Source organism: Fusarium oxysporum, chromosome 2 (assembly GCF_000149955.1).
Source record: "Fusarium oxysporum f. sp. lycopersici 4287 chromosome 2, whole genome shotgun sequence".
Taxonomy (NCBI): Eukaryota; Fungi; Ascomycota; class Sordariomycetes; order Hypocreales; family Nectriaceae; genus Fusarium; species Fusarium oxysporum.
In genome coordinates this window covers 2,749,655-2,767,131 of record NC_030987.1, presented here as the reverse complement: position 1 = coordinate 2,767,131, position 17,477 = coordinate 2,749,655, and the positions used below count along the sequence as shown (strand labels likewise).

The 17,477-nt window shown below is 48.5% G+C and overlaps 6 protein-coding genes across 6 annotated transcripts; 4 read left to right on the top strand and 2 right to left on the bottom strand.

The window, feature by feature from the left end:
- Nucleotides 1-391: 391 nt before the first annotated feature.
- On the bottom strand, nucleotides 392-1,618 carry FOXG_08214 (synaptobrevin). The gene is made up of 5 exons (XM_018387011.1): nucleotides 1,464-1,618; nucleotides 1,306-1,388; nucleotides 1,146-1,228; nucleotides 725-1,090; nucleotides 392-665 (listed from the first exon to the last, which is right to left on the bottom strand). The coding sequence occupies exons 1-5, from the start codon at nucleotides 1,482-1,484 to the stop codon at nucleotides 625-627; spliced, it is 594 nt and encodes a 197-aa protein (XP_018244808.1). The 5' UTR covers nucleotides 1,485-1,618; the 3' UTR covers nucleotides 392-624.
- A 398-nt stretch (nucleotides 1,619-2,016) lies between these two features.
- FOXG_08213 (uncharacterized protein) lies at nucleotides 2,017-7,975 on the top strand (the record flags this gene model as incomplete). The annotated part of the gene is made up of 4 exons (XM_018387010.1): nucleotides 2,017-2,919; nucleotides 2,968-3,177; nucleotides 3,298-6,873; nucleotides 6,962-7,975. The coding sequence occupies 4 exons, from the start codon at nucleotides 2,017-2,019 to the stop codon at nucleotides 7,973-7,975; spliced, it is 5,703 nt and encodes a 1,900-aa protein (XP_018244807.1).
- A 393-nt stretch (nucleotides 7,976-8,368) lies between these two features.
- On the top strand, nucleotides 8,369-9,926 carry FOXG_08212 (uncharacterized protein). The gene has a single exon (XM_018387009.1). The coding sequence runs from the start codon at nucleotides 8,578-8,580 to the stop codon at nucleotides 9,811-9,813; it is 1,236 nt and encodes a 411-aa protein (XP_018244806.1). The 5' UTR covers nucleotides 8,369-8,577; the 3' UTR covers nucleotides 9,814-9,926.
- A 575-nt stretch (nucleotides 9,927-10,501) lies between these two features.
- Nucleotides 10,502-11,881, top strand: FOXG_19774 (uncharacterized protein). The gene has a single exon (XM_018400039.1). The coding sequence runs from the start codon at nucleotides 10,531-10,533 to the stop codon at nucleotides 11,392-11,394; it is 864 nt and encodes a 287-aa protein (XP_018244805.1). The 5' UTR covers nucleotides 10,502-10,530; the 3' UTR covers nucleotides 11,395-11,881.
- Nucleotides 11,882-13,675: 1,794 nt separating this feature from the next.
- Nucleotides 13,676-15,254, top strand: FOXG_08211 (uncharacterized protein). The gene has a single exon (XM_018387008.1). The coding sequence runs from the start codon at nucleotides 14,008-14,010 to the stop codon at nucleotides 14,995-14,997; it is 990 nt and encodes a 329-aa protein (XP_018244804.1). The 5' UTR covers nucleotides 13,676-14,007; the 3' UTR covers nucleotides 14,998-15,254.
- A 79-nt stretch (nucleotides 15,255-15,333) lies between these two features.
- Nucleotides 15,334-17,167, bottom strand: FOXG_08210 (uncharacterized protein; the record flags this gene model as incomplete). The annotated part of the gene is made up of 1 exon (XM_018387007.1): nucleotides 15,334-17,167. One exon carries the CDS (start codon nucleotides 17,165-17,167, stop codon nucleotides 15,404-15,406), a length of 1,764 nt encoding a protein of 587 aa, XP_018244803.1. The 3' UTR covers nucleotides 15,334-15,403.
- Nucleotides 17,168-17,477: the final 310 nt, after the last annotated feature.

Here is a 17,477-nt window from a genome sequence, read left to right as displayed (position 1 = left end):
ATGCTCTGGCAGCATCTCACCATGGCGGACTCAACTGGTTTGAGCCGTCTTGTACATACCACAGGGTTTCCTTCCCTCCTATACGTTTGTCTCCTTTGTATACTACGCTTTCAGTGACGGATATGTTTGGACATTATGGATTACGGACTTACAGCAAGGCGCCAGAGAAGCATGAATGGGCAAGACACGGGACAGCAGACTCGTCCCTAGAGCATCTCGTTGGAGTTTCTTCTTCTTCAAAAAGCAAAGGGGTTTTCATTTCTTCTTAAGCACTCTGGGGTCAAAAGACTCAGATTTTATTCTTCTTTGTGTATCTTTCGATCAGATTAGGTTTGGTGATAAGTGAGCATTTCACACTTGTCCAATTTATGGACTTTTTTTTTTAACATGTCAAAAAGAATGATTCCCATTTGGCACCCATCTGCCTTCGATCGTACTGCCTGTGATAAGATTCTTCTCCGCCTCTTCGACAAGTCTAGCTGCTGTAAAGACATGGCCCTGCGAATGAATGATGGACAAAACGATTGGAAGTATCTGCGCCACACGAATAACCAATCTCAATACCGACATCTCTTATATGCTGAAATGAAGCCAGGTCCAACGCCGGAAAAACGAAATGATCCATTACATCAAAATACAGCACGAGTTCTGCTTCTTGGCTTGCTCTGTGGGATAGGTCAGTTGTTTTCCGATGAAGGGAAATTTGGAATGAACAGTGGCATACGGTAAAACATCTTGCTTTGGGCGCTAAGACCGTCACTCTTAGCCACTAGATCGTCGATCTTCTCTCCACGCTGTAGCACACTCTCGATGGTCTTGTGGAGAACAATCTTAGTCTCGTCAAGCTCCTTCTGAATCTTGAGGATGCTGTCGGCCTGCTGGGGATCCTGGTACTTTGTGAGGTACTCCTTCAGCTCGGGCATGGAGAGAGTGGGTGTGCCGGTGGCCCAGCTGGAGCGGGGGTTCTTGGAGAGGAACTCGTCGACGACCTTGCTAAGAAGCTGATGTGCCACGAGGGCAGGATACTGGTGATCGGAGATGATGATGCCGCAGACACCCTCGGTTCGGCCGTAGGCGTGGAAAGTGTAGTCTGTAGAATGCGCATGTAAGCTTGTGATTTCTCGAGGGAACTGAATCAGGTATACCTTGCTCCTCAACATCCTGTCGCTGTCCAGGGCGGGTGCGCTCGGCGACGGTCTTTGCGAATAGGGTCATGAATTCGCCATAGCTGTTTCAAGTTTGCGAGTCAGTCCATGGACCGTCCGGATACGGAGATAGCGGTCGCAATGATAAGATAGGACTGACTTGTTGCGGGTGAATCGCGAGTAGCTGCTGAGTTCCTTCTCAGCGACGATCTCATGAGCCGGCTGGCTCTCGTTGCGAAGGATCTGGTCGCAGCAGCTTTGTTAGCCCAACTGGACGGAGGTCTCGATCGATCGGTGAGGGGCACAGGGACAGCGTACGCCGATGTAATGCAGTTTCATGATTGCGGGATCAAGTTTGCGAGAAGTGGCGGTTATCAATCGAAGGCGGAGCGCGCAGTAGGGCGACAGCGGGAGGGGGGGATTGGAGGATTAGAGAGAGAGAGAGTTGAAGGAGAGGGAGGATTTGAAGTTTGGTTGAATGTTGTAACCCTCCGTCACCGTAACTAAGGACTGAGTTTAGGGGCGTCACATGTTCCCCACGACGCAGACGGGCTCTTCGACTAGGCCGCTGAATTTCCAAGGGCAGTTAGTGGCTGTAAGCATTACAAGCTCGCTGGCGGCTAGGCGGGGGCTTGTTTAGTGGGGTATTTGTTCGGCCCAGAGCGGTATGACTCTTTGAAGAACAAGCAATCCACCGTCATGAACCAATCCTTTTCGATCAAGGACAACGTCAAAAGGACGTCGGCTGCCACAACTACAGGCAGCAGAATAACGACTCTTTTACCTCACACTCCTGTGTTCATACAGCATCAGAAGACTTCCCCACTAGGCAACACGTAACAACCACCAGCTGGATACTATCGATTACATCATGGCATCCTCGCAACTTAGTGCCGCAGAGGCACGATGGCGCGAACAATTTGCGGCTATGCAAGAAGCTATCGCCAACCTCAAAATTCCCCAAGAGAATGGATCAGTTGAAGATGATCTCGATGATGACGAATTTGGTGGTTATTCTAGTGGAAACAGCGGCCAGGATGTCTGGGACTTTATCTCGGATGACGACCAAGAAGCCTTAAGCAGCGACTTCGCTGATGGAGAAGCCCTAGATGGACCAGCTGTGGCAGATTACGGTGCCGAATGGTTTGCAGTTAGATGTTCAGCCATCGCAGCCAAGAATGGTCTCTCTGCTGATGTGTTTGAGAGCCAAATTATGAGTGTCCTCGACTCTGATCGCTCTGATGATGAACTTCAGATCCAGCTTACTGACTTGGTAGGCTTTGATGATCTTGACTTCATCATCGAGATGCTGGGTCACAGAAATGAGATCGTTTCCGCTGTCAACAGTCAGAGTCAGGGGAGCTCCAGCGGACCCCGACTCCTGACCAAGGCTCAAAGAGAAGAAAACCTGCGTCGCCAAGATCAAGCACACAAATCTGCAACTCTAGCACCAGCACATTCAAAGGAACCCCAATATCCACACGTCTATAAAGCATACAGCGCTGGAAACACCCTGAGCTACGCTGGCAAAAAGTACGGACTGCCAGTTGGTAGTGAGCGGTTATCGTTTGACAAGTACGAGGAGTACTTTATCCCCGCTGGCAAGAAGGGTGTACTGGGACCTGGACAGCGGCTTATTCCCGTCAAGGAACTCAATGGGTTGTGTCGAAATACGTTCAAGGGCTACAAGACGCTTAACCGCATGCAGAGTCTTGTCTATCCTGTTGCCCATAAGACTAGTGAGAACATGTTGATCTGTGCTCCTACTGGTGCTGTGAGTCCACTTGTACCAACATTTACCATCAGCTACTAATATGACCAGGGTAAAACGGATGCTGCTATGCTTACCATTCTTCAAACAATTGCCCAGAATGTTGAGCCTAACCCCTTCGAAGACCCGTCAGCCACCGAATTTGCAGTCAACGCCGATGACTTCAAAATCGTCTATGTTGCCCCCATGAAGGCGCTTGCTGCTGAAGTTACAGAGAAGCTAGGCAAGCGCCTGGCTTTGTCTTGGTATCAAATGCCGAGAGTACACTGGAGATATGCAGCTCACCAAGTCTGAAGTCATCCAGGACTCAAATAATCGTTACGACCCCTGAGAAATGGGATGTCGTCACACGCAGGTCACTGAGACACGGAACTTGTTCAGAAGGTCCGTCTTCTCATCATCGATGAGGTACATATGCTTCATGATGAGAGAGGTGCTGTCCTAGAATCCCTTGTGGCTCGAACGGAACGGCAGGTTGAGAGTACGCAGTCTCTCATTCGAATTGTTGGTCTCAGTGCCACATTGCCCAATTATGTCGATGTCGCCGATTTCCTCAAAGTCAACAAATATGCAGGCCTATTCTACTTCGACTCATCCTTCCGCCCTGTTCCTTTGGAACAACATTTCATCGGCGTCAAAGGAAAGGCTGGATCAAAGCAATCGAAGGAGAATCTTGATCAGGTCGCTTTCGAAAAAGTCAAAGAGATGCTCGAGCGTGATCACCAAGTCATGGTGTTCGTTCACTCACGAAGAGATACGCAGCTTACAGCGCGAATGCTGCACCAGAAGGCCATCGATGCCATGTGTGCAGATCTCCTTGACCCGAGCTATCATCCTGGGTTTGAACAAGCTTCGCGTGATATCAAGCAGTCCAAGTCCAAGGAGATCCGTGAGCTCCTCTCCAAGGGCATTGGAGTTCACCACGCTGGAATGGCAAGATCTGACCGAAACTTGATGGAAAGACTATTTGGAGAGGGTGTCCTGAAGGTTCTCTGCTGTACCGCCACTCTAGCATGGGGTGTCAACTTGCCTGCCGCAGCAGTCGTAATCAAGGGAACTCAGGTTTATAGCGCTCAGGATGGTAAATTTGTTGATCTGGGAATTCTTGATGTACTGCAGATCTTTGGTCGCGCTGGTCGTCCTCAATTCGAAGATACTGGTATCGGCATGATTTGCACAACCCACGACAAGCTCACCCATTACCTGACTGCTGTGACGGAACAGCAGCCCATTGAATCTAAATTCTCGACGAAGCTGGTTGACAATCTGAATGCTGAGATCGCACTCGGAACTGTCACTTCTATTCCGGATGCTGTTCAGTGGATCGGATACTCGTACCTCTTCGTGCGCATGCAAAGGAGCCCAATGTCTTATGGCATAGAATGGTCAGAAATTCGCGACGACCCAAACCTGGTTCAAAGACGTCGTCAGCTTGCTATTCAGGCTGCCAAGACCTTGCAGCAATGCCAGATGATTATCTACAATGAAAGGACAGATGAGCTGCGCAGCAAGGACATCGGAAGAATTGCCAGTCAATACTATATCCTCCACACAAGTATTCAGGTTTTCAACGCCATGATGCAACCTCAGGCCACAGAGGCCGATATTTTAAAGATGATCAGTATGAGTGGAGAGTTTGACAACATCCAATCCAGAGATAGTGAGGAGAAGGAGTTGACTCATCTACGTCGAGAGATCATTCCGTGCGATGTTGATGGAGGTATCGACACCCCTCAGGCAAAAACAAATATTTTGCTGCAGTCTTACATCTCGAAAGCGCAGCCGGAAGATTTTGCCCTTTCAAACGACATGAACTACGTTGCTCAGCAGTCTGGACGTATCTGTCGAGCACTCTTCATGCTTGCCCTCAATCGCCGATGGGGCCACCAGTGCCTCGTGCTTCTAACTCTGGCAAAGTCGATTGAAAAGCGCATCTGGCCCTACCAGCATCCTCTCCATCAGTTTGACCTTGCAAAGTCGGTCCTCAACCAGCTCGACGCGAAAGAGAACTTGACAATTGAGACCATGAAAGACATGGAGCCTGCAGAGATTGGAGGTTTGATCCACAACCAGAGTGCCGGCAAGAACATTGCCAAGATTTTGAACAACTTTCCTACTGTTCACGTCGAGGCTGAAATCGCTCCTCTAAACCGAGATGTGTTGCGTATTAAGCTCTTTGTTATTCCCGATTTCCGATGGCATGACCAGATTCACGGAACCTCAGAGTCATTCTACATTTGGGTCGAGAATTCCGAGACTTCAGAGATCTACCATCATGAATTTTTCATTCTCAACAGAAGAAAGTTACATGATGACCATGAGCTGAACTTCACGATTCCCCTTTCGGACCCCTTGCCTAGCCAGATACACGTCCGAGCCGTCTCAGACAGATGGCTGGGAGCTGAGACCGTCACTCCAGTCTCTTTCCAGCATCTCATCCGCCCAGACACTGAAAGCGTCTATACTGACCTCCTGAATCTTCAACCACTACCCATCTCGGCCCTCAAGAACCCTGCGCTTGAAGAACTCTATGCCAAGCGCTTTGAGTTTTTCAACCCCATGCAAACGCAAATCTTCCATACGCTTTACCATACACCTGCCAACGTGCTTCTTGGATCACCCACTGGTAGCGGCAAGACTGTTGCTGCTGAGCTTGCCATGTGGTGGGCTTTCCGTGAGAGACCCAAGTCCAAGGTTGTCTACATTGCGCCAATGAAGGCACTTGTCCGTGAGCGAGTCAAAGACTGGGGAGTTAGATTGGCGCGACCACTGGGCTTGAAGTTGGTGGAGTTGACTGGTGACAATACTCCTGATACTAGAACTATACAGGACGCTGATATCATCATCACTACGCCTGAGAAGTGGGACGGTATATCTCGTTCCTGGCAGACAAGAGGATATGTTCGACAAGTGAGCCTGGTCATCATTGACGAGATTCATCTTCTGGCTGGAGACCGTGGTCCTATTCTTGAAATCATTGTGTCCCGTATGAACTACATTGCTTCCTCGACCAAGAATGCCGTTCGTCTCCTGGGCATGTCAACTGCTTGCGCCAATGCGACAGACCTGGGCAACTGGTTAGGTGTCAAAGAAGGTCTTTTCAACTTTAAGCACTCAGTCCGTCCTGTTCCTCTGGAATTATATATCGATGGCTTCCCAGAAGTCAGGGGATTCTGTCCTTTGATGCAGTCTATGAATCGCCCCACCTTCTTGGCTGTTAAGAATCACAGTCCTGACAAGCCTGTAATTGTTTTCGTTCCCTCGCGAAGACAGACTCGTCTGACTGCAAAGGATCTCATCAACTTTTGTGGTATGGAAGATAACCCCCGGCGATTTCTTCACATGGATGAAGATGATTTGCAGCTTAACCTTGCTCGAGTCAAGGATGACGCGCTGAAGGAGGCCATCAACTTTGGAATTGGTCTACATCACGCTGGTCTAGTTGAGTCGGATCGTCAGCTTGCTGAAGAGTTGTTCTTGAACAACAAGATCCAGATTCTGGTCGCTACTAGTACTCTCGCCTGGGGTGTCAACTTGCCTGCTCATCTGGTTGTCGTCAAAGGAACACAATTCTTCGATGCCAAAATTGAGGCATACAAAGACATGGACTTGACCGATGTTCTGCAAATGTTGGGCCGTGCCGGTCGTCCTCAGTTCGATAACTCGGGAGTTGCACGTATCTTTACCCAGGATTCCAAGAAGGACTTTTACAAGCACTTCCTTCACACTGGCTTCCCAGTAGAGTCCTCGCTTCACACTGTTTTGGATAACCATCTTTGTGCCGAAGTCTCGGCTGAGACCATTGTCACCAAACAGGACGCGCTCGACTATCTTACATGGACATTCTTCTTCAGACGACTACACAAGAATCCGTCGTACTACGGACTCGAGATTTCTGCTGAGGAGCACAATAGCATCGCTGCTCAGCAGCTTGCTAATGAATACATGATTGAGATGGTTAGCAAGTCACTCAACGAGCTTGCTGACTCTAAATGTGTTGAGGTGTTCCCCCAATGGCGACGTTGATCCCACACCTCTTGGCAAGATCATGAGTTACTACTACCTCTCGCACAAGACGATCCGTCACCTTGTCAAGCACGCGAAAGCTCAAGCCTCATTCCTCGACGTCTTGTCATGGATGTCCCGCGCTACCGAGTACGACGAACTCCCCGTGCGCCATAATGAAGACCTCATAAACAACACTCTTTCGGACAACTTGCCATTCCCTGGCCACGCCTTTGGGCTGCCTATGTGGGATCCCCACGTGAAGGCTTTCCTACTCCTCCAGGCACATATGTCTCAGATAGACCTTCCAATCACTGATTATGTCGGTGATCAGACAAGTGTTCTCGATCAGGCTATCCGTGTCATACAGGCTTCCATCGATGTTCTGACCGAGCTTGGTTATCTGTCCAGTTGCCTGCAAATGATGGCCCTTCTACAGTCGGTCAAGTCGGCTCGTTGGCCTACTGATGCACCAGTGTCCATCCTACCTACGGTCGAACCCGACGTCAAGAACGATACACCAATTGCTAAGATCAGCGCGCTGACTAGACCTCAGGCGATGCAACTTGCTAAGAAGCTTGGTGTACCTGCGAGCCAGCACAACCGTTTCGCTCGTGCTGTATCTATCCTACCTAACGTCGAGGTGTCCATCGCTGCAGCCACGGCACTCTCAGTGACCATTGGTCTTAAGCGTCTCAACCAGCTTGTCGAGCGAGAGGCTCGCATCTACGCACCCAAGTTCCCTAAACCACAAACAGAATCGTGGTTCGTTATCGTGGCTGATTTAACACGCGACGAAGTCATTGCAGTGAAGCGTGTGGGTTGGACCACGAACCCCAATCGCAAGCTCGAGGCTGGTGGTCGACCCACGGCGAAGACAACCATCAAGCTCCCTCCCGCTCAGGCAGGCCAGGCCCGCAAGTTTGACGTTCTTGTTGTCAGCGATGCTTATCCGGGTCTTGAATATCGTGTTGAAGGTGTCGATATTCCTGCTCCGCCCACTGTGGATGATGCTGTGCAGTCGAAGAAGGCGGATGCGTCTGGGTCGAAATGATGGAAGCTAGATTAGAATTGGACGTTGACTCTAACCACGTGGGCATGGCAGATACATTGAGCGATTTACAGGGAATTCAGGTAGATCTATCAATTAACAAGAATAGAGAACAGTGCTTTGGTGTGCCTACTGTGTTAGACAATTTTGAGGGAGCGCCCCTGCAATAGACCTTGATACTTAATAGGTGCTTAAGACAACACATCGCTGTTTTGATGTTCTTGCCGACCTTGAGTTACGTGATAACCAGAAATCCTACCGTCAAACTTTCTCTACAGTAGGCTTGAACTCATCTGTTATGAAGGTGGTAACTATTCTAGTTTCAGCACAGACACAGTCCCATCTTAATTCCTGGTTGCTAGACTAGTCCAGGATACAATCCTTAAAGTCAATGACACCTACATTTCCTGCCGGAATTTTGACGAAGCAGCCATTTATGAACAGAGACTCTGATTATCTTGACCACATTCTACGTTAGTTGTAAATTTCCAGGGTCTTTCACGACTCATTAATTTATTAGCGTGTTGACAGCGAATATCTTAGCGAGCATTCATGCACTACGTTTCCACGTATAGCATTTGCTATTCGACACAGCGTGTTTCTAAATGTCAAAACTTCGAATTCTCATCTCAGGCGGTGGCATCGCTGGCCCATCTGCCGCTTTCTGGCTCTCCCGTCTCGGCCATTCCTGCACCATTATAGAAAGATTCCCCTCACTACGCACTGGAGGTCAGCAGATTGACATTCGCGGCCAAGGCATCGAAGCTGCGAAGCGCATGGGAATTCTTGAAGAGATCCGAAATAAAGCGGTTGATGAAGATGGCCTGCAATGGGTTGATTCGCAAGGGAAGCAGAAAGCTCTACTGGAAAGAAATGATTCGGGGAAAGGGAGACAGTCATTCACAAGTGAGTTCGAAGTCATGAGAGGAGATTTGTGCAAGATCATATACGAGGCGACGAGACAAAGAGCCCAATATCGCTTCGGAACATCGATTGAGAGCTTTGAGAATGTCGGCGATAAGGTTAAAGTCAGATTTTCGGATGGAGCTGATGAGAGCTACGATCTTGTCATTGCCGCAGACGGTCAAGGCTCGAGAGTCCGACGAAAGTTGTTCGCTGATGATCCTGAAGCTGTTCATGTGCGCGACCTCAATCTGAATGGATGTTACTATAATTTGCCACGGGAAGCAGGAGATAAAAATCTTGCCACTGTATACAGCGCTCCAGGCCGCCGCGTGATCTCAACGCGTTGGCATTCGAATGATAGAGGTCAAGCATACCTTATGACAATGTCCCACTTGGAAGAGCTGAAAGAGGTCATGAGTCAGGACGTCAATGCTCAGAAGAAGCTTTTTGCAGAGATCTTTAAGGATGCAGGATGGCAGGCCCCGAGACTCATCAAGGCTATGCATGAGACCGAAGACTTTTACGCGCAGTCTGTCGTGCAGATCAAGACCAAGACGTGGTCTAAAGGAAGAGTTGTTCTGCTGGGCGACGCAGGATACGCTCCATCTCCACTGACGGGTGTGGGAACTACACTCGCCTTGATAGGAGCCTACGTTCTCAGCGGAGAAATTGCGAGACATGGCCATGATATTTCCAGAGCTCTTATGGCGTATGAAGATACTCTAAGACCATACGTTGAGAAGTCTCAAAAACTGCCGTCGTTCATCCCTGGTATTGCATATCCAAAGACGAACTTTGGGATCAAGTTACAGTACTCGATTATTGGGCTTATCACCAAGCTTAAGATTGATAAGGCGATCCTTGCCCTACTGCCGGAGGATAGAGGGACTTGGAGAATACCTGCTTATGAAGAACTGAGGGCTTTAAAGGGATGAGCTATGAGTTGTGATCTGATCGCACAAAGCTATCAGGAATGCCAACTAAAGGACTCTCAGCTAAAGGCTAGCTTAAGGCAATTTTAGAGGAATAATATCATAATTTAGAGTAATTTTATTAAAATTATGTCTAAGTGAGAGTTCGAATGCTTTAGAGCAATTTTGTTTGTTCAAACCTCTAACAGAGTGAGTCATTCACGTCCACAAGAAGTAAAAGTTAATATAATACTATAAGTAGGGGATTCTTGTTACTCTGTACTCTGTTCCACTCCTCGAAACTTGCAAAAATACCAAGTCTGCCAACAAAATGGGTACTGTGATGCATATAAGTTGCTTACTTTCCCTTCCCTTCGAGTTGAGGGAGATGATATGGGGCTTTTCAGCTTCAACCGGAGATGCGAACCGACTATTGAGATGTTGTCACCAGACCAGAGACGAGTTCTCTCCTTACTGCCAGCTCCCTGATAACATCAACAAGCTTCGGATTCTCAAAATTATAGTAGACTCGACATACGACCATAGAATTTAGCTCAAAGTTTGATTACTACTGGAAGCAGAACGGTCACATTCGCCACGCTGTGAGCGCCATCCAGGATATGTGCGACCCCGCTGTTTTTCGTCTTGCCAAGATGCGTAATATTGACGATATCGTCGTGATACTACGGGCTCCAAGACGCGGTTACTTTGTCGGCGCGTTTATGATGATGTTTTGCAAAAATGGACGACGTCTATTTCCACATCTACAGCAGCTCAGTGTTTCGGAAACAACAGGGGTGGCACTCAGATGCCAAAATCACCATTCGGTTTACCACTGAAGGTGTACAGCCTGGCCAGTCAACGAGAGAAGCAAAGAACTTCTGGGAATGCCGAGCAGCGGAGACACTGGAAGATCCATTAAGGAAGCATATGACGGACCAAGCGCAGATGCCCTACTTTTATGAATACTTTCTTGGTTTCTGGGCTAGACTACCAAGCGTGCCCACGATTGTATACGACAAACTGGTGCGAAGTCATGGGCATCGAGGCTATCAGTTACCGATTCATAACAGCATACCAGGCTATATGCGAAAGCAATTCAAGGAGACACTTCCCAACTTCCAGAAGAATATCGCCACGTATGCTGCCAAGATGCTAGTTGAAGATGTAGGCTTAGTCGACCTAGAGTGGTCTGACAATCTGGCAGCTCCAGGCGAGCTGGCCTGGGAACATATCAACTACCACACAAAGAGTATCAGGGCCAGGTATCAATTTCTACTGGACAACTCGGTTGGCCCCATCGGAGACTGCATGGATATGTTGCGCTTGCATTGCTTCAAGACAATGTTTTCATCACGATCGAATTACTTCAACCGCCATGAATGGGTTGCTGGAAGAGATAGTGGTGGACTTGCTAGAGCTTCTAGTAAGATCAATCGGCGTCTGAGAGCACTGTTTGATCCTTACGCGTCAGGGGAAGTTCTCCGTCTGCGACAAACATGTTCACATCTCCGTACGGTTCCTTGGGCCACTGCTTCTTCACAAATCTCTCCTGGGTCTCGTTCTCCCTCCCTCTGGTTAGAGCGCTACCCTAAGGGCATTTAGTACCACCGGAATGGCAGAAGTCTCGTCGAATGAAATTTTCGATGGGAAGCAAAGAAACATCAGGATCGCGGGGGAGCATACTACAGAAAGGATCAGGTGGTGCGTTTGAACTGACGGTGGCAATGTATGGGGTGCTCTCAAGGCTCGTTACATTGTATGAGCGAGCTTTCATCCCCATGCGACCGAAGGCGCCTCAGAAGTACGTATGCCTTCATTCAGGACTACGATTCCGATGATGCATATGACCAGTTGCAGTCAGAGGACAGTAGAATCGGTCGACCGGTGATAATAAGTCGAGAGTGCATTCGGACATTGAAGCTCAAGAGGGGCAAGTTTTGGGTTGGTGGTTGTTGCAGCTATCGAAAGCTAGCCTCGGAGTATCCAAGTTGGAACATCAAGCCACGTTCCAAGGAAACTACTGAGCAGAAGAAGAAGTTCAAGTTTGTATGCTGCGCATACTCAGTTGAAGCTTTGTGTAATGAGCGAGTTGCTCCATAAAAGGAATAGGCTGCTGTCTAATATAGTCTCGAGTAACATGTTCCCATAACGACAGTACTCACTAGATATATAGTCAGGAAACTTTATCAACTATTCGTCGTTCAGTTCTAGTCAACTTATATGCACAGTAGAATGCATGCATTTGCAGTTAAACTCATCCTCGAAATATGGAATTTGAGTTCTAAGGTGACACTTTAATTTAGGGATGCTGGGATGTGTATCGGATTGAGTCGATATCACCAACAGAGCCGGCGGGTTGGTTCTTAAGGAGAGCGGCTCTGCGGCTCGTCATTCCGAATTATGTTTATCGAGACGGACTTTTCGGGCCGTGGTACCTTGTTTTACATAGCATTAACTTTGTGCATCACAAACCAACAATGCTACTCCGTAGCGATGCACAGAACCGATGTGTAACGCACCATGACCAGCGTTGTTTTTCATTGCTTTCTCCTGCTACGAGTGATTCTGTGCTTTATAAGCAGAATACTGATTGCATCTTTCTATAGTATTTGTCTATTTCTTTGATATTATCTGGAATGATCTTCCAAGCCTTCTGTAGTTACAGTAGCAATGGCAGATGGCGTTACGCTCCCGATGTTGTATTGTCGATCTGTAGGGTAGCATTTTCTTAGCGCCGCACCTCAAACAGCTTGCGTTAGAGAGGTTACAAGGACTACGTTGCACCGGGAGATAAGCTCTGACAGACCCTTGTCAGGTCGGTTCATCCTTTATTCAAGCTTAGTATTTACCTTCAAGCTTCGATTTCTATGCTTAAACTTAATGCTGAGTATAGTTAATTCGAAGTTTAATCAGACTGTCATTTGTGACCATTCACATCCACGTATACCCGTCGTAAGCATAGATAATGATTTTCGCAACGCTACCGAAGCGATATTCTTCACATAGATTCTGTTTTCTTCGTTTCACAGCGTTTTATTGTTTTGAATTGTTTGTACGTTGTTTGTTTTGATCTGACAGACAAGAAACACCAAACTTCTCGAAACACTCTCGTTTACATTTCTCGTCCGATGCCATCCTCGCATCGTGAAAACGTACACGACTCGTTTTAAGAGAAAGCAACTCCCCGAGGAAAACCTATCATCTTTGGATAACCCCTTGAAACTAGACACCAAAATACCTCGGTCGCACATACAAAATTCTCCCCCAGTCGGAGATGGCAATTCTACGGTTTCAGGTGAAGAAGCGGATCTGCCAAGACCACAGGAGAGAAAGAGAATTGAAATTCCCATCGCTTACCGGCGCCTACTTCTCGAAAAGAATAGACTCGCCGGTCCATGGGATATTTTCGACTTGAACGGTGGGCGGGAACGGTGGCGTAGGCGGGATCGCTCCAATGGGGTGTGCTCCGATATTAAAGGTGCCAAGGGGCTAGGTTTCACCGTGAGACATTCATCCAATCATGGGAGCGTTCTATAGAGCCTCAAACCGAACTTGGCAGGGGTTTAGCGTAACGCCTTGTCTTTTTGACAGCAGGCCTAGCGTAGTGTAAGCCAGCCCTGGCCCAGGCCCAAGGGTTTCAATTTCCGCTATGCGTTTGCTGCAAGTGAGTTTATTTTTCCGTCTATCAATGACTATGTCGTTATGGGGTACGCACCAAAGGCGAGACGCCTGAACTGCAAGGGACCCTTCTCCTGAGAGTAGATTTGTTCCCTGATCTGATCTAGATTCAACTGTCACTCGCTCGAGATGGTCCCAGCACACCATGTTTGAGGTTACGGCATGGCTTTTTGACGAGATGAAGTCAACTGAACTGAAGTGAGCTGATCCTTGTGGTGGGGCTGACCGTAGTTTCCGCCTTGGAGAGGAATAGGATAGGAACAGGAATAGTTGGATACAGGGCCTAATCTCAAGGCGTCGAGATTTGATATATAAGTCGACATCCTTCGTCGTCCCAACACCTTCTTTTCTTTCTCTCCACACTCGTCGTAGCAAAATCAGTCTTTCTTCTTTCTATCTTCACTTTCTTTCAATTTGGCTGTGCCAAACCTTCATTCTTTCTAACAAAACCACCGAAGCTCGAACTTTTTACTTCCGCGACTTCTCGCTTCATCCAATCCTTTACCAACATCAACTCAAACATAACTATCTATCAAGATGCGTTTCTCCGCTTCCGCTGCTGCTCTGGCCATGGCCACCACCGTCTCTGCCCACGCTCAGGTCTACGGCCTCTGGGTCAACGGTAAGGACCAGGGTGATGGACGCAACGTCTACATCCGATCTCCCGCCAGCAACTCTCCCGTCAAGGACCTCACCAGCCCCGACCTCGTCTGCAACGTCAACGGTGCCAAGGCTGCTCCCAAGTTCGTCAAGGCTGCTTCTGGTGACGAGCTCACCTTCGAGTGGTATCACGACAACCGTGGCGATGATATCATTGACGGATCCCACAAGGGTCCCATCATCACCTACATTGCTCCCTACACCGAGACCGACGGTACTGGTGCTATCTGGACCAAGATCGCTGAGGACGGTTACGATGGCAGTGAGTGGGCTGTTGACAAGCTCATCAAGGCCAAGGGCAAGTCCACCTTCACTCTTCCCTCTGCTCTGAAGGCTGGCAAGTACATTGTCCGCCAGGAGATCATTGCTCACCACGAGTCCGACGTTGCCTACGCCTCCAACCCCGCCCGTGGTGCTCAGTTCTACCCCTCTTGCGCTCAGGTTGAGGTCACTGGCTCCGGCACCGCTGTCCCTGATGAGAAGTTCGACTTCAACAAGGGCTACACCTCCACTGACAAGGGCATTGTCTTCAACCTCTACGGTTCTTACACCACCTACGACATCCCCGGCCCTGCTGTCTGGAAGGGCACCTCTTCTGGCTCTGGTTCCGACTCTGGCTCTGCTCCCGAGACCCCTGCTGCCACTTCCGCCGCCGCTGAGGCCCCTGTTGCTACCCAGCCCGCTGGTGGCAACGCTGGCTCCGAGACTCAGGCTCCCGCCCCTACTCCTACCTTCGCCACCGTTGTCCGACCTTCCGAGGGTGCTTCTGCTCCCACTGAGGCTCCTTCTGCTCCCGTCACTCCCCCCAAGACCGGCTGCTCTTCCAAGCGCCGCCGTGCTCGCCGCGCTGCCCGCCGATCCCTGTAAAGAGCTCGAAAGAGTTCTGAGCAGTGGGGAGTGAGCAACATGCGATACGTCCGTGACGTGTTCATGTACTTCTTTGCCAGCAAAAAAACGGATTTGCTTCTCCCTAGTGGAGGGCGATGAAACTGCATCTTTGCAGATGGCTTTCTGTTTGTAGATAGATTGTGCTCTGGCTTTTCAGTTGCATATCTTGTATAAATTTTATTACGACGATTGATCTAACTTGTTTTTTTCTCCCTACTAAATTTTGATATGACGCCTGCATTGTTAGTTAAGTGCTATGAATATGTCGTAGGTACTAACGTATTTCACCGTCACCCCGTACACCCCCCCACCCCGCACACCCGTGATGACCTTATAACGGAATCTGTAGATGACTTCAATCAATTACACAGCTACGAGTATTTATTCAATTATTCTGAGACTTTGAATACTGATTAAAGAACGTTCTCTCAACCGTTAATGTTTTTGGCGGCTTTTTTCTACGTGGTTTGCGCCTGTTTTCCTCGACCTGATGTAATATATTCTTCTCGGCTTGATCTCGTGCTGTGATGATCTGTTCAATCTCAGGAAAAGCTTGGTTTGGGTCAAATTGAACGGGGACTCGACCTGTGGGAGCTTTTGCTGCCGCTGACGCCTTTAGTACGGCCTTTTCCTCTTCTAGACGCTGTATTTGACTGTTCTTCTGCTCAATAGATTTCATCGCCTTCTTCAGGATACAATTGAAGTCGCGAATCGAGGGATTTCCGTTCTTTTGAGCCTCTTGGAGCTGTTTTTCAATATCATGACTTCCTTGAGGCGTTCCCCACACGGTCTCGGCAACTACCTGCCGCTTCCTTGGTGTTATAGGCCCCTCAAATGACTTGCGTTTCTTCTCCTTGGGCTTCAATGACTTCAAAGCCTTGCGAACATCGATTGGGAAGAGACCAGTGGCCAAGAAGCCACTCAAAATGTTCCTACGAGCCAGGGCTTTCCGAGAAGCCTCTTTGTAAGCTTTTAGGAACAGTTGTTGCTGAAGTGGTGACGTCGCTCCGTATGAGGCCCAAAATCGGGTCAACTGACGATAGTACCCTTTTAACGGTCCAAATACGGCAACATCGAGCGGCTGTGTAATATGTGAAGAATGTGAGGGTAACCAAGAGAGCCAAATCTTGTTCAACCAAGCCTTTTTCATCAGTTCTGCTGTTATATGTGACTTATGCTGGTCCAGGACTAAAAGTCTCCATTGGGACGGGTCTGACGGCGTAGTCTCAGGTATAAATACCTCCATGAACCATTTAAGGAAGATATCAGCGTTGGACCAACCCGTAGGACTCGTAGTGTATTTCCAATCAGGGAAAATGCCCGGAAACCACTGTCCTTGGAGGTTTTCGCCGGTAAAAATGACAGTCGGGGTAAGACGCCGTCCGTCTGCTGATATAGACTCCAATATCGAGCTCCAAGTCGAATTGTCTGACTTTATACGCTCTGAACTAGATGTCATGACGGTCCCGGCCACAGTCTCGCCGTTGGTTTCCCCAAGTTGGACCCCAGTCTCGTCGACGTTATACGAATATTGCCGTGTGATGTTTTTGGACTCGATAACATAGCTGAGACCGTCATAGTACTCCGTAAGCGTCTCCTTCGTGACGCAACGCTTCCTCGCGGCATCTATGACTCTCGATGGCTTCATTTCTATTGTCTGATGGCGTGATATGAACCTATCGACCCAGTTCTTGCCGAGATACGAGATGTCCCCGTTGACCGTTGCCAAAGCTTGTGCAAAGTCGTGTATTTTCTGCTTCGTCAGCGGCTGAAAAGCACGCTCTCTCTCGATAATATAGTTCACAAGGTCTTCCTCCTGTATGACCGTTAGCGACAAGTCTTTCTGACGTGCCGTTGTGATGTCTTGGGCTCCGGCGCAACGATCTCTTAAAGTCGATACCTTGATCGACTGTTTTCGCGCCGAAGCTCGCAATCCAATCAATTTTTGGTCCTCTACTGCCAATCTCATCCTATATTCATAATCTGATAGTTGCGAATCCATTTCCGTTAACAGAAAAAAAAAGGATTTAATTTGAATTTTATAGACGTAAATAAAGTGGCTGATATTGATGACGCGTCGATGGTGTTGAGGTGTGCGGGGTGGGGGGGTGTACGGGGTGACGGTGAAATACGTTAGTTGAGGCTTCATGGCTTCTATGCTTCAGACACTCGCCTGTTGACACTGTGGAAACTGAAGCGAGTGTATTGGCCAATCCCAATGTATACATGAATAACTAGAATAAACCTTAAACTTGGTTTGAAAGACATTGTGACGCCCAAAATTAAACGATGGTATCTACAGAGTAAAGGCAAGCCACTATCAAGAGTTTGTCCTTGTGTCACGGCCGGGAAAAGTGGATCCTTTCGGGCTTCCTCCGTCTTGCTCATTAGGCAGATTAACAGCTTGTTAGGCCGTAATACCGGTCTAACTTATCTTGCATATCACCCTCTAATGTTTG

What these genes read in the sequence shown, in the direction of transcription:
- FOXG_08214 (XM_018387011.1), bottom strand. Translation starts at nt 1,484, where the DNA reads ATGAAACTGCATTACATCGGC. An exon ending in TGAAACTGCATTACATCGGC is followed by an intron (nt 1,389 to 1,463) that starts GTACGCTGTCCC and finishes TGCTGCGACCAG; the next exon opens with ATCCTTCGCAACGAGAGCCA. An exon ending in ACAGGATGTTGAGGAGCAAG is followed by an intron (nt 1,091 to 1,145) that starts GTATACCTGATT and finishes CGCATTCTACAG; the next exon opens with ACTACACTTTCCACGCCTAC.
- FOXG_19774 (XM_018400039.1), top strand. Translation starts at nt 10,531, where the DNA reads ATGGACGACGTCTATTTCCACATCTACAGCAGCTCAGTGTTTCGGAAA.
- FOXG_08212 (XM_018387009.1), top strand. Translation starts at nt 8,578, where the DNA reads ATGTCAAAACTTCGAATTCTCATCTCAGGCGGTGGCATCGCTGGCCCA.
- FOXG_08211 (XM_018387008.1), top strand. Translation starts at nt 14,008, where the DNA reads ATGCGTTTCTCCGCTTCCGCTGCTGCTCTGGCCATGGCCACCACCGTC.